The following is a 15,023-nucleotide window of genomic DNA, read 5'->3' as shown; positions in this document are numbered from 1 at the left end:
ATGAATATAAATATAGATACAAAGTAAAAGATAAAAACACATCGCATTTTATGGCGACCTCATCGATTAGAAAAAAAAAAGGGGCCTGTACCAATGAAAAACAGTCCCTTTGTCATGTAAATTTTAATTGCAGTTTATTTTTTTTTTTTTTCTTTCTTCAATTCCATTGACACCACTCTGCAAATCATGATCTAGCTATGGAATCTTCGTAGTGAATCAAAAAACCTAGGACAAAAGAAAAAAAGGGAAAGGTTTTACATCAAATAGTTCATACCATGCGCAAGTTGCCAGTATATTAATAGGATCAATGGAATATAAACAAATCTAATGGCAAATACACTACAACGCGTAAGAGTTTCCATAACATTTATTTGTAGATAAATCACATATATATAAACACACACACGCATACATACACATACACAAGTAAATAATCCTACACACAGTAGATACTAAAGCCTTATTTGACCTGCCGTTGAGCAAAAATTTTCACAACATCAAAAGATGGGGCGAAGTCTTTGTTTTTTTTTTCTTTTCTTTTATTTTTTTTTTTCTTTTCTTTTATTTTCACTATATTTTTTTCACTATATTTTTTTACTTTTTTTTATTTATTTATTTATTTTTTTTTCACTATTTTTTTTGCAAATGTAACTAAGCAGAGATAGTGATTTAGTTATTAGTTGTGAATAATTGGGCAGTTTTCATAAAACCAAATTTAGTTTCTTCACTTTTGAAATTAGCTTTATATCTTACAATTTCCATTTCCTTTTTCTGTTTCTTTTTCTGATTTCTCCTTTTTTTTTGTTTGGTCTTTATAACTTAAGCTAACAAGAAATGAGTGTTGTTGAAGCTACCAGCAGTTCTGGCGTGGATTTCCCATCCACCGGTTCAACTGTGAAAAGAACAGGTAATGTTGCAACTTTGGATAATACCACATCTTCAAATTTGCAAACTATAGACACTAATGGCAAGGTATTCAAAGTTCCTGACTACACCATCAAGGAAATCTTACAGGCCATCCCAAAACACTGCTACGAAAGATCTTTGATTAGATCATTGGGGTATGTCGCAAGAGACATCACAATGATGTGCATTATTAGCTATGCTGGCCACTCCTTGATTCCCCAGCTTAGTATTGCAGGCCATGAAACCGTGTCTACTATTGCCAGAGGTGCTTTGTGGATGCTCCAATCCTATGCAATGGGATTGTTTGGCTTTGGCTTATGGATCTTGGCCCACGAGTGTGGCCATGGCGCATTCTCAGACTATACAAATGTCAATGATTTTATCGGTTGGATTTTGCATTCATACTTGATTGTTCCTTACTTTTCATGGAAATTCAGCCACAGCAAACACCACAAGGCCACAGGCCACTTGACCAAAGATATGGTGTTTGTTCCATACACCAAACAAGAATACTTGGAAAAAAACAAGGCTGAGAAACTTGCCGATATCATGGAAGAAAGTCCTATTTGGTCCTTTGCAACTTTGGTTTTCCAACAGTTGGGAGGCTTGCAATTATACTTGGCCACAAATGCCACTGGACAACCATACCCTGGATTCTCATGGTTTGCCAAGTCCCACTATGCGCCAGCTTCACCAGTATTTGACAAGCACCAATATTGGTACATTGTCTTGTCGGATATCGGAATCATTGCCGCATTCACTGTTGTCTACCAATGGTACAAGACTTTTGGGCTTTTCAACATGATGATCAATTGGTTTGTGCCATGGTTGTGGGTCAACCACTGGTTGGTATTTGTCACATTTTTGCAACACACTGACCCAACAATGCCACATTATACAGCTAAAGAATGGACTTTTGCTCGTGGTGCAGCAGCTACTATTGATCGTGATTTCGGCTTTATTGGCCAACACATTTTCCATGACATTATTGAGACCCACGTGTTGCACCATTACGTGTCAAGAATCCCATTCTACAATGCAAGAGAAGCTACAGATGCGATTAGAAAAGTCATGGGCGAACACTACAGATATGAAGGCGAGAATATGTGGTTTAGTTTATGGAAATGTATTAGAATGTGTCAATTTGTTGATGATGATTCCGAAGATGCAAAAGGTGTCATGATGTTTAGAAATGTTAATGGGTTGGGAGTCAAGCCAAAGGATTAGACAAGGACTCAAGATAAACAAAACAATCAAAAAGAATAAAGAAAAAAAGAGAAAAGAAAAAAGGAAAAAGGAAATATAATTAATTGTTTACTCGACTAAAGTCAACAAGTTAGACTTGCGCATAATGATGATACTATAGATTGCATAGAGAATAGGTTATAGGCATTCAAATACAAGTTTGGAAATGTAGTTTGCAAATATTCAACCATTTGTCACTCAATAGTTTGATGGGTTGAGGTTAGTAGAGGATATGACTATTGAAGCTTGCGCAATTGGTAGTTTTAAGTTTTGCAGCATATTTGAAATTTTTCAAAAAAAAAAAAAAAAAAAAAGAAAAGAAAAAAGAAACGAAAAAAAAAGAGAGAGAAAGAGACGAAATAAAACGAAACAAATCAAAAAAAAAACAAAAAAGAACAGAACAGAACAAGAAAAGCGCTTTTTTCAAAATCAATCTTTGTATCAAATATATATCTTGTAAATAACACATTACCAACCTTGACCTTTAAAAAAACAATATCACAACCTTGTTGAACATGACTAGTGTGCTACGAGGTGTTTTGAGGAACAGTTCTGTTCTTAAGAATTGCGTCAAACCACTCAAACCACTCAAATCATTAACTCCAGTTTCTTCACAAACCAGATCATTTGGTTCCACATCTTTGCTTTTCGAGGATATCAAGCAAAAACAACCACAAACTTATGAAGAAGAAAAAGTCATTATAGATGAAATGATCAAAAACTCTACTCCAGAAGATATTCAGGCTTCGAAGCGTATGAGAAATATTGGTATTTCTGCCCACATTGACTCGGGGAAAACTACATTTACTGAACGTGTCTTGTTCTACACCGGTAGAATCAAGGCAATTCACGAAGTGAGAGGTCGTGACTCTGTTGGTGCCAAGATGGACCATATGGACTTGGAAAGAGAAAAAGGTATCACTATCCAGTCTGCTGCAACTTACTGTTCATGGGATAAAGATGATCAATCTTATCATTTCAATTTGATTGATACACCAGGCCACATTGATTTCACTATTGAAGTCGAAAGAGCTTTGCGTGTTTTGGATGGTGCCGTGTTGGTTGTTTGTGCCGTTGCAGGTGTGCAATCACAAACAGTAACCGTTGATAGACAAATGCGTCGTTACAACATTCCAAGAGTCACTTTTATCAACAAAATGGATCGTATGGGTGCCAACCCATGGAGAGCTATCGAACAATTGAACTCGAAGTTAAAGTTACCAGCTGCAGCCATCCAAGTTCCAATTGGAGCAGAAGAAAACTTGCAAGGTGTTGTCAATATTATCGATCGCGTTGCTTTGTACAATGAAGGTCCACAAGGTGAAACCATTAGAAAAGCTGAAATCCCTGAAGAGTTGAAGGATTTGGTTGAAGAAAAGAGACTCCTTTTGATTGAAACTTTGGCTGACGTAGATGAAGAAATTGCCGATATCTATTTAGAAGGAGAAGAACCAACTGTGGAACAAATCAAAGCAGCCATTAGACGTGCCACTATTGGAAGAAAATTCACTCCGGTGTTGATGGGTTCAGCTTTAGCAAATAGAGGTGTTCAGCCAGTATTGGACTCTGTTGTTGACTACTTGCCACAACCAAATGAAGTGTTAAACACTGGTGTTGAAGTGCACAATGATGGTACAGAAACCCCAATCAACTTGGTTGCTTCTAGTGCAGCACCTTTTGTTGGTTTGGCATTCAAATTAGAAGAAGGACCATATGGTCAGTTGACATACATTAGAGTTTACCAAGGTAAGTTGAAGAAGGGTGCGTACATGACACACATCAAATCAGGTAAAAAAGTCAAGGTTGCAAGGTTGGTGAGAATGCACTCAAATGACATGGAAGACGTTGCCGAAGTCGGAAGTGGTGAAATCTGTGCTACATTTGGTATTGATTGTGCTTCAGGTGACACTTTTATCGGCCAGGGCTCAAAGCAAATTGCCATGAGTTCTATGTTTGTTCCTGAAGCCGTTATATCTTTAAGTATTGCTCCAAAGACAAAGGACAACGGTGCATTCTCAAAAGCCATGAATAGATTCCAAAAGGAAGATCCTACATTTAGAGTCCATTTCGACCCAGAATCAAAAGAAACAATTATCTCGGGTATGGGTGAGTTGCATTTGGAAATTTATGTCGAGAGAATCAAGAGAGAGTATGGTGTTGATTGTATTACTGGTAAGCCACAAGTCTCCTATAGGGAAACCATTACTACACCAACAGCATTTGACTACACCCACAAGAAACAATCTGGTGGTGCTGGTCAATATGGTAGAGTTATTGGTGAAATGAAACCAACGGAAAGTGCCAATGAAAACAAGTTCCAAACCGCTATTGTTGGTGGTAAAATCCCTGAGAAATTCTTGGCGGCATGTCAAAAGGGTTTCGATGATTGTTTGGAGAAGGGTCCATTGATTGGACATAAGGTTTTGGGTGTTGATATGCTTATTAATGATGGTGCTACACATATTGTTGATTCTTCGGAGTTGGCCTTTAGAACCGCAACACATGGTGCTTTCAAGCAAGCTTTCCAAAATGCCAATGCAGTGATTTTGGAACCTATAATGAGCGTTGAAATCACTGCACCAAACGAATTCCAAGGTGCCGTTGTTGGATTGGTGAATAAGTTGGGCGGTATGATTAATGAGACAACAAATGGTCCAGATGAATTTACCGTTAGTGCCGAGTGTTCGTTGAACACATTATTTGGATTTTCAACTAGTTTGAGAGCCTGTACCCAAGGTAAAGGCGAATTCTCAATGGAATTCTTGAAGTACTCACAAACTTCTCCACACTTGCAGAAACAATTGATCGCTGATTACCAAAAAGCTCAAGCAGCTAAGAATAAATAGATCACAATAATATACGCTTGTAAATAAGTAAATGGTTTTAGTTTTTATTTTGATTTTGAATAGAGAAAGTATCTAAATAAATGAATCTTAAAAGTTGGCTACCTAAAAATAATAAAAAAAAAAAACACAAATAAAGAAAAATTCAATTTGTAGAGTAAGAATGAAAAGATAGGTATAAAGAATAAAAATACGGATAATGTTGAAAAGTAAACATCAACCGCTACGGACTTATCAAGTTTCGAATCCTGATTTTTAATTTATATTAAAATAGTAAGCTAAGTTGTATTTGGAATGATGGATGCAGTGGTATGGCACAGGTTCAAAAGTGAAATAGTAGTAATATCAACCACTAGCGTATCCTCTATATGAAAGAACTCAACACATGGTTGCTCAAATCACTAAAGATGAAAAGTTGCAAAAGGTAATACACAATGGGAAAAAAAAAGTTGACTAAATTTATGATTATTCACTTATTTCCACATTTAAGCTTTGGCAGCAGCCTTCTTGGTTGCGTATCTTCTTTGCTTCTTCAAGACCATAACTTGGAATCTCTCAAAGTCGCTCAATTCTCTTCTTCTTTCTCTGGAAGCCAACTTCTTAGCCCAACCCAATGAAGCCCATTTGGAGTCAACGTCTGAAGCACCCCATTTCTTGTTGACGGTAGCAGTACGAGCACCTCTTGGCAAGTTTTGTAAGCTAAGTGGAGTCAAGACAACTCTGGCCAAAGAGACGGCTTGTCTTTGGATTTTTGGTCCATCAATGAGGGCACGCTTGTTGTCAATAATTTCAACAATGGTGGCGAGGTCCTTGTTGTTGACGAGAACAACGGTACCAACAGAAACAGTCCTGAATGATGGTGATTTGACGATGGTTTCTGAAGACATTATTATGGTGTTGTTGATGTATTTGATGAACTAAGTTGACCAGAATAGTAGTAGTAATAGTAGTACTAGTTTATGCCTCGATATTCAAAATCTCTCTCGCACTATACTCTTTTGTGAAAATTATTTTGGTGATGTTAGGGCTTTGCTAATCTCCCACTGTGAGATTATGTAAGCAAAAGAACGAGTGTGCGCACTTGCCCAACCGTACTGGCTACTTGTTCGCATATTGAAGGATAATTAGAAAGCTACAAAAAGTGAGAAAAGAAAAAAAAAACTAAATCACGTGTACAAAACTAGGGCTCTGATTTAACCTATTTCAAATGTTGAGAATGAAGCAACCAGGTGCGGCTTTTCTTTCCGGTACAATCCAGCTAGTCTCATACACATTGCACTTCATAATTTGTATATATATACACTTTTTTTCTTAGTATATGTATATGTATACTTAGATAACAGCAGGTAGTAAATGTTTAAAGCTAAGTTTATAATGAACTTTATCAGAATTGACCATCATACAATAAGCATCGAATCATAATTCTATGGTACAAGTGGACTTTTGTACATATGTCTTTGACATGTATGTTGCTCAACAACTAATACAATTCAGTACAATTCAATACAATATGATATAATTTGCATCAAGTGCTCCCCATGATTGAGACTGTTTGCAAAAAAAATACATCTTAGCCAGCACCTTCTTCAGAAGTGTTTGATTAAGGTGAGTTTTTTTTTGACAGAAGCTCATACAGTCAACTAATAATTATTATTACTATTCAATGATGATTTATAATTTGCGTTCTAGAGTGATTACATCCGAGACCCGCCAGTCTCAAGTATGGAGTATTCATGTCATGCGACCAATTTAACTACTGAAGAATAGTAATGTAATTGTTTTATTTATTCGAAACCTGACTGTTCCTCATGAGATATGGGGGCACTTGATGCCTACAATGTAGTCTTTAAGTTTCAATATACTTTTTTTTTTCTTCAAGTTAGGCGTTTCTACAAATCGCTTTAAATATGATAGAGGGGAATGTAAAGATGGAGGAGGAAGTGGAAGTGGAAATGGAAGTGTAGGTTACGTTATTGATGCAGCTGGGGAAGGTACTAGTTTGTAGGAAAGAGTCAATTCAATGGCTTATCGTTTTCTTTTTTTTTGGACTTATTGAATATAGAATGAAGTATCAAGGTCGTCACGTGAAAAAGTAGTCTAAGCAAGAAGATTACAAACAGAGTAGACATACGTTCATTTCGAAAAAAACCACAACCAAAATTAAACCAACAAATTGGAATATTTCATTAAACGTCTGAACAAAATCATGAGTCCTATGTATTTCTTTGTTTCTAATATGTAAGACCGTGGGAAATTGGTTATTAAAAAAATGTGTAATAGCTTTTATTTACTCTACAAAAAAGAAGGCGAGCTTGTCATCTTACCTTTTAATTTCGTGAACTTCTTAATACTGTAAATTAGATAAACACAATAGGATAGAAAGATGGTGTTATGGGGGTAAAGGAGAGAACATGCTAAAAAAAAATGGCAGTCTCGAAAAACGCGCGAAACAATTTAAAGAATAGTTTTTAGTTTTCATATTGGCAAACATTGACTCATCGCAAATCACCTGCTATACTTATCCTTTAGAAGCTACACCAAACTTCTTCATCTTTATATAGGAAAAGGAGGGGAAAGTTTATGATCTTTCGACAAAAGTTTCTGGTACTTTCTGCGATCACATTTTTTAGACCACGAACAATGAGTGCATCAGCTTCATCGGCTTCTCCAGCCTCTCCAACAGCAGCAGCAGCAGCAGCAGCAGCAACAACAACATCATCATTAGCTACAAAAAAGCCTCAAGTACAGCAACCTAAATGGCACCAACCTACTCGAGCATCAGCTGCTTCTGAGCTGTCCCCATTGAGAATCTACAATTCTTTAACTCGCTCAAAGGACGAGTTCATTTCGCTTCAACCTGGACAAGTAACATGGTACAGCTGTGGTCCAACAGTTTATGATCATTCTCACATGGGTCATGCTCGTAATTATGTTTCAACCGATATTTGCAGAAGAATTCTTCAGGATTACTTTGGATACAATGTCAAGTTTATCCAAAACGTTACGGACATTGATGACAAAATTATCATTGCTGCTAGACAACAATACTTATTCGATGAAAAGATTGCCAGTGTGTACACAGAAAAAAATGACGAACTCACCAACCAATCGAAGGTGTACCTCCAATATTACATTGAAAAAAACTTGCCTGAATTCTCAGGTGACGTTGAGAAGGATTTCTTGAATTGGACAAAGTCCATCAACAATTTAGAAGAATTGAAAGTACAGAAACCTAAATTGCCAATGTACTTGACTGCTGCCACCAAAGCTTACAATGCGATTTATGGCAATGGAACCAGCGAAAAAGTTGATTTTTCAAAGTATTTGTCTGACATCAAAGATGTTGCTGTTGTGTACTTGGACAAAGAGTTTGGCGCATCTGTCACTGATCCAGAAATATTCAAAAAATTGCCTGCATACTGGGAAAACAAGTATAATGAGGATATGGCCAAGTTGAACGTTCTTCCTCCAACAATCACTACACGAGTTTCTGAATACATTCCAGATATTGCCGAATATGTTGACAAGATCATCTCCAATGGGTATGCTTATCCTACAGAAGACGGTTCAGTATATTTCGATACTGTTAAATACGAGCACTCAAAGCACGATTATGCCAAGTTGCAACCATGGAACAAGGGAGATATGGCCTTAATCAATGATGGAGAAGGCTCGCTCAGTTTGGGAACCTCAAAGCGTAACCCCAGTGATTTTGCTTTGTGGAAGGCTTCGAAGCCAGGTGAGCCTTCATGGGACTCTAAATGGGGTAAGGGTAGACCCGGGTGGCACATTGAGTGTTCAGTGATGGCCTCAGATGTCGGTGGATCGCAATTGGATATTCACAGTGGTGGTGTGGACTTGTGTTTTCCCCACCATGACAATGAATTGGCCCAATCAGAAGCCTACTTTGATAACGATCAATGGATTAACTATTTCATGCATAACGGGCATTTGCATATTCAAGGACAGAAAATGTCTAAATCTTTGAAAAATTTTATCACAATTCAGGACGCATTGAAGGACTGTAGTGCGAGACAGTTGCGTTTAGTTTTCGCTGTTAGTTCGTGGGACAAGCCTTTGGATTTCAAGGATTCGTTAATCAGCGAAGTGAAATCGATCGAGTCAACATTCAACAAGTTTTTTTCAGTTGTTCGTGCGTTGATCAATGATTACAAGCATAAATTAGAAAAAGGTGACCACGTTAGTAAAAAATTTACTGAGGCGGAGAAGAATTTGTACTCGGAACTTGAGAAAACACAGTTAGCTGTGGATTCTGCTTTCTGTGACAATTTATCGAGTGGACAAGCAATAAGAGCGCTCCTCGACCTTGTTTCAAACGCAAACAGCTACATACAAGCCACTGCAAGTGGAAAAGTTGACCTTAAAGTTGAGATTTTGATTCTGGTTACAAATTATATACTGAAGATATTAGGCATTCTTGGTTTGGAGACCAGACCAGATGGCTTAGGTTGGGCAGACAGCAAAGTTGATGCCAAAGATTTAACAGGCGTAGGTACTGGAGCTGGTGCGTCATCAGGTTCGAATGAAGATACTATTTTGCCATATGTCAAGGCGTTGGCCCAATTCAGAGATACTGTGCGTGGATTGGCTATCGAAAAGGCGGATAATAGCAAATTCCTAATAGCCACAGATACAATTAGGTCGCAGCTCTTGCAACTAGGTGTCTCCTTAGATGATAGACCAGATGGTACATCGTTGGTGAAACTATTGGACGAAACTGAAAAGAAGCAATTGTTGGAGCAGCAAGAGCTCAAAAACAAGGCTTTGGCAGAAAAGGCGGCTAAGAAAAAGGAGCAAGAAGCATTGAAGGCAAAAAAGGAAGCCGAGAAATTGGCAAAGATGAAGATTGACCCAAAGGAAATGTTCAAAGATCCAAGTTTGTACAAGGAATACGATGAAAATGGAATCCCAACCATTGATATAAATGGAGAGGAGTTGAGCAAGAGTGCAAAGAAAAAGTTGCTCAAGCAATACCAGCAACAGGAGAAATTGTACAATGAGTATTTGAAAAGTAAGTAGAGATGTTCTTTAATGTCATTATTAATTTATGTTTTGCGTCTCTTTCTTTTTTTCCTACCACTTTTATTTTATTTTTTAATTTTATTTTTTAATTTATTTTTTGTTTGGTTCTTACAATAAAGAAAAAGTCTATCACATGATTTAGATACATGATGAAGGAGCTTCAGTTACACAACGGTTGTAGCAAATTTATATGTATATTTTCTTTTGACGTGTGTATTGGGTGAGTTGGTTTGAAAAATTGAAAGAGTTGCTCCGATCAACCACAAAAGAAGAAAAGAAAGAGAGAGAAAGATATAGAGGGATAGTGTGAGTGAGAAAGAGGGAGAAAAAGAAAAAAAAAAAAAAACTAAAAACAAGAGTAGGAACCGCTCTATGTCTTTGTCGTTTTTAATGCAATTGACTTGTCGCGTGGGGTCAAATTTCAGACAATGTAAACACCCATCAAGACGCGTCTGATATCCACCGATATCTGTATCAAGGCAAAAAAGAAGTTGGATGCAAATATAAATTAACTGGTATCTCTACATTATTCTAATATTATCTTGTAAACACATCACATCACAGCAATTATAATGGGTAGACTAATAGGTTTGGAGCTTGAGAATTTCAAATCGTATAAAGGCCGAACTGTTATCGGTCTAGGCTCGTCAAATTTTACATCAATCATTGGACCAAATGGTTCAGGAAAGTCCAATCTCATGGATGCAATTTCCTTTGCTTTGGGCCTCAGCTCGTCTCAATTACGATCACAATCAATGCGCGACTTGATATACCGAGGGCGCAGAAATAATAAGCATGTTTCTAGTGGTATAAATGAAAGTAATAACAACAAGGACAACAACAAGGACAACGACAAGGACAACGACGGTGGTTTTGGGGTGGAAAACGATGATACTACTAACCGTCAGATTCTTGAAGCCGACCCTACCACAGCATATGTTATGGCGATATATGAGAAAGATGATGGCGACATATTAAAGTTTAAAAGATCGATATCGACTAATGGCTCAACAGATTACCGTATCAATGGTAAATCGGTCACAAGACTCAGTTACACACTGACCTTGCAGCAAGAAAACATCTTGATCAAAGCACGCAATTTTTTGGTTTTCCAAGGAGATGTGGAACAAATTGCATCACAATCTCCCAAACATCTCACCACCATGATTGAAGAAATCAGTGGTTCCGGTGAATATGTGCAAGAATATGAACAATGCAAAGAGGAGTGGGAGAAAGCTAGAGAAGTTTCAAATAACGTATTTTCACGCAAGAGAACTTTAAACACGGAGTCAAAACAGTATAAAGAACAAGCTATTGAGCAACGCCAGTTTGAGTCCAATATAATACTTCGAAACGACCTTATTAAAAAAATTCACTTGTACAAACTTTATCATAATGAGAAGAAACGCAAAGATTTGCAAAAAAAGATGGATGTGAAAAATGAAGAGTTGAAGAATGCCAAATTGGAAAGATCCAAACTCGAGAGTTCATTAAAAGCATTAGCCGCGAGTCAGTCCAAATCAGTCTTGGAACTCAAACATCAGAAATCAGAAATCGAAAGATGCCTGGCCAGCATTGATTCTGGTAAACGAGACTTGATTCCAGTTGACACGAGCATCGACTCTTTGGTAAATAAAATTGAACTACTGAAACGAAAAATTGCCGATCTTGAAGAGGACTTGGATTCTCAAAAAGAACGCGTGCGCAATGCCAAACGTCAACTTGCAGAATCCAGAAAATTGTTTGATGCGTTTGAAGAGTCAGCCACAAAAGCTTCTAATGCTCAAGCGTCAATCAACATTACGTCTGAGGGCCGCTTAGAATACGAGCAATTGCGCTCCGAGTACTTGGCATCCGGAGGGTCTTCTTTGGAGGAACAAATTGCAATTTACACAAGTGAAAAGGATACCATACAAGCCAATCAGAAGAGCCTCGAATCTAAAAAGGCAACAGCAAATGATCGTGTTTTGGAGCTACATTCCAACCTTCGATCGGATTTGAAACCGCGACTAGCCGATTTGGAGAGTGAGCTTTCCAAGATTATTAATGAAAAAACGCAAAAATCTTTACTCCGCGATGACTTGATAGCCAAGAAGGATGCACACAACCAAGATTTGCTACAAATCAATACTAGATTAAGAGACACATTACTCAAATTAGAAGAACTGTCATTTAAGCAACGGGAGTCCAATAGACAAAAACAGTTGCATGAAAATGTGGCTACGTTAAAAAAAATGATGCCGGGCACTTCTGTGCGTGGTATTGTGCATGAATTATTGCGTCCTTCTCAGCAAAAATACGACCTTGCATTACTGACAATCCTTGGCAAGAATGGTGATGCAATAATTGTCGAGAGCTCTGCTATTGCTTTCAGGTGTGTTGAGATTCTTAAAGAAAGGCGTTCGGGAGTAGCAACATTTATTCCTTTAGATTCTATTGAAAATGATTCCATAAACATCAATTATTTGCGAACTATGTATAAGGACGCCGTGCCCGGTGTCGATGTGATCGAATATGATGATAAGTCTTTAGAGCCAGCAATCAAATATATTGTTGGTGATACATTAATTACCTCGGACATCAGCACAGCACGAGCATTGAGGTGGAACAACAACAACAACAACAACAACAGCAGTCAAAGCTTCCGAGGTAAGATTGTGACATTGCTGGGATCAATTATCCACAAGTCTGGTCAGATGACAGGTGGTGATCAAGGACAAAAGTCGTCAGCCAGTTTGAGTTGGGACAAGCAAGAATGGAAGCGATTAAATGAGCAAAAGGATTTTTATTTGAACCAACTCGCAAAATTGCTGGAACTGCAACCCAAGGAGATGGAGTTGAATTTGTTAACAGAGGAAATCAATCTGCTTGATGATAAGATACCGTTGCTCAAAAATCAGAAATCAAGTTTGGAAAGACTCATTAAGGATAGGGAAACCGAGGTTGAGTTTCATGCTAAGAACCTTACCGATATTCAAGAAGAAATTGATCGCGAATTGGATAAGGTGAATCACATTGATATAGCCACCTCTAGAGTGAATGAGCAGGTGCAAACTTTAAAGAATACAGTGTTTGCTGAATTTTGCAACAAGTATGGGCTTTTGAATGGTATTAAAGAGTATGAAGAACTCCACGGTTCACGGATGAGGATCCGTGCTAAAGAAAGATTACAATTCACAAAGGCAATTTCAGCATTGGAAAACAAGGAGTCCTTTGAGGAGGCAAAATGTGAAGAAATCGAAAAGAGGAAATCAATACTTCAAAATCAATTGGTAGACCATGAGGCTGATTTGAGTTCTTTACGAGAACAAAAAGCTGCCATGGAGGAACTGCTTGATAAATTTGAAGCTGAATTGCAGGTGCTTAATGAAGAAAAACAAAGGCTTCAGTCTACTCTAAATTCTCAATCCAAATCAGTCAAGTCCATAGAATCGGATGTGTCTGAACTATCAGTTGAAATTTCAACAATGGCTAAGCTGAGCATTCTGATTGAAGAGAATATTCTCAAGGTTGATACAGAGCGTGCAAACACATTGAGGAATTGTAAATTGCAAAATATAATTTTACCTTTACTTCGAGGAACACTTGACTCACTTTCTGTTCAATTGGAGCAACAAGATGTCAAGTCTTTTGTTTACGATGTCGAGGTTGATTATGAAATGCTTGATGACAAATACAAGGCTGCTTGCAACATCAGGTTGGAAATGGAATTAGAGACATTGTTGCAAAACACCATTGAGGTATTGGAACAATTGACACCAAATAGCAAAGCGATGGAAAGATTCAAGGATGTAGAAGCAAAACTTAGATCATATGACACTGAGTACAGTGCTGCTCGTCAAAGCGAAAGGCGGGCGTTTGAGAAATTCAAAAACGTCAAGGATAAGAGGTACGAAAAGTTTATGAGTGCTTTCAATCACATCTCAAGTCGCATTGATTCTATCTATAAAGAGCTTACCAAATCACGTATGTTTGAGATTGGAGGATCGGCTTATTTAATGCTTGAAGATGAGGAGGAGCCTTACTTGTTTGGCATCAAATACCATGCAGTGCCACCCATGAAAAGATTGGAAGATATGGAGTTACTTTCAGGAGGTGAAAAGACTATTGCAGCATTGGCATTGCTTTTTGCTATTCATTCCTTCCAACCAGCTCCCTTTTTTGTTTTAGACGAAGTGGATGCTGCTTTGGACAACAGTAACGTGGCGCGCATAGGCAATTTCATAAAGAACCATGCAGGCTCAGCACTCCAGTTTATTGTGATTTCTCTCAAGAGCAATCTTTATGAAAAATCCGATGCCTTGGTTGGTGTATACCGAGAGCAAGGCGAAAATACATCGAAAACAGTAACTCTTGATCTTGGTGAGTACCAAGACGAGGAAGTGTCGCTCAGACCCAATCCTATTACTGCCACTTCGTAGTTTTTTCAAAAACAAAAAAAATACAAAAAACCAAGAGAGAAACAAAATTGAAAGATTTCAATCAACTATTTGAGTTGTATATATATACATATGTATACCTATGTATATATACATATGTATATTTCCACTTGTTTATGAGATGGAGCTATAATATTTAATATGTTTTGAGGATGTCTGTAAATTTAAAGTGAGGATTTCCTCTTGCAGGCGGTCTTCAATAAAGGTGTAGGTTATCGCATATTGAAACCATGATAACATTGATTTCAAAATAATACAAAGCTTCGTCTTTGTATCCGTAGTTCTTTCTCCCCTCTTCGGTCAAGATCTCTGCGTGTTTTTTTTTTCATACACCACTTCAAGATGTAGTTTGAAATTCTCATGATGTGAGTATGTAGTATGAAACATACATTGTTACGTGCTTAAGGGGCTGCCAAGTCATTTAGCCGAGCATTGCAAAACATTGAAATTTCTTGCGATGTATAAAAAAAATTCCCTTATAAACGATATCAATAACATCCACACCAGTTACTAAAACCAAAACCAGAACTAAAAACAGCAGCAGCAG

General features: G+C 37.6%; 5 protein-coding genes across 5 annotated transcripts; 4 read left to right on the top strand and 1 right to left on the bottom strand. All coding sequences in view use genetic code 12, as the record gives it.

Moving 5' to 3' along the window:
• Positions 1-834: 834 nt before the first annotated feature.
• Positions 835-2,133, top strand: PVL30_000288 (uncharacterized protein; the record flags this gene model as incomplete). The annotated part of the gene is made up of 1 exon (XM_001527726.2): positions 835-2,133. The coding sequence occupies one exon, from the start codon at positions 835-837 to the stop codon at positions 2,131-2,133; it is 1,299 nt and encodes a 432-aa protein (XP_001527776.2).
• Positions 2,134-2,666: 533 nt separating this feature from the next.
• On the top strand, positions 2,667-4,997 carry MEF1 (Elongation factor G, mitochondrial; the record flags this gene model as incomplete). Its single annotated transcript, XM_001527725.2, has 1 exon — positions 2,667-4,997. The coding sequence occupies one exon, from the start codon at positions 2,667-2,669 to the stop codon at positions 4,995-4,997; it is 2,331 nt and encodes a 776-aa protein (XP_001527775.2).
• Positions 4,998-5,479: 482 nt separating this feature from the next.
• On the bottom strand, positions 5,480-5,881 carry PVL30_000286 (uncharacterized protein; the record flags this gene model as incomplete). The annotated part of the gene is made up of 1 exon (XM_001527724.1): positions 5,480-5,881. One exon carries the CDS (start codon positions 5,879-5,881, stop codon positions 5,480-5,482), a length of 402 nt encoding a protein of 133 aa, XP_001527774.1.
• Positions 5,882-7,634: 1,753 nt separating this feature from the next.
• On the top strand, positions 7,635-10,034 carry CYR1_1 (cysteinyl-tRNA synthetase; the record flags this gene model as incomplete). The annotated part of the gene is made up of 1 exon (XM_001527722.2): positions 7,635-10,034. The coding sequence occupies one exon, from the start codon at positions 7,635-7,637 to the stop codon at positions 10,032-10,034; it is 2,400 nt and encodes a 799-aa protein (XP_001527772.2).
• Positions 10,035-10,609: 575 nt separating this feature from the next.
• SMC1 (Structural maintenance of chromosomes protein 1) lies at positions 10,610-14,458 on the top strand (the record flags this gene model as incomplete). Its single annotated transcript, XM_001527721.2, has 1 exon — positions 10,610-14,458. The coding sequence occupies one exon, from the start codon at positions 10,610-10,612 to the stop codon at positions 14,456-14,458; it is 3,849 nt and encodes a 1,282-aa protein (XP_001527771.2).
• Positions 14,459-15,023: the final 565 nt, after the last annotated feature.

The sequence above is a fragment of the Lodderomyces elongisporus genome, chromosome 1, assembly GCF_030384665.1.
Source record: "Lodderomyces elongisporus chromosome 1, complete sequence".
Taxonomy (NCBI): domain Eukaryota; kingdom Fungi; phylum Ascomycota; class Pichiomycetes; order Serinales; family Debaryomycetaceae; genus Lodderomyces; species Lodderomyces elongisporus.
The sequence above is the reverse complement of the archived record's forward strand: the minus strand, read 5'-3'. Positions and strand labels throughout refer to the sequence as shown.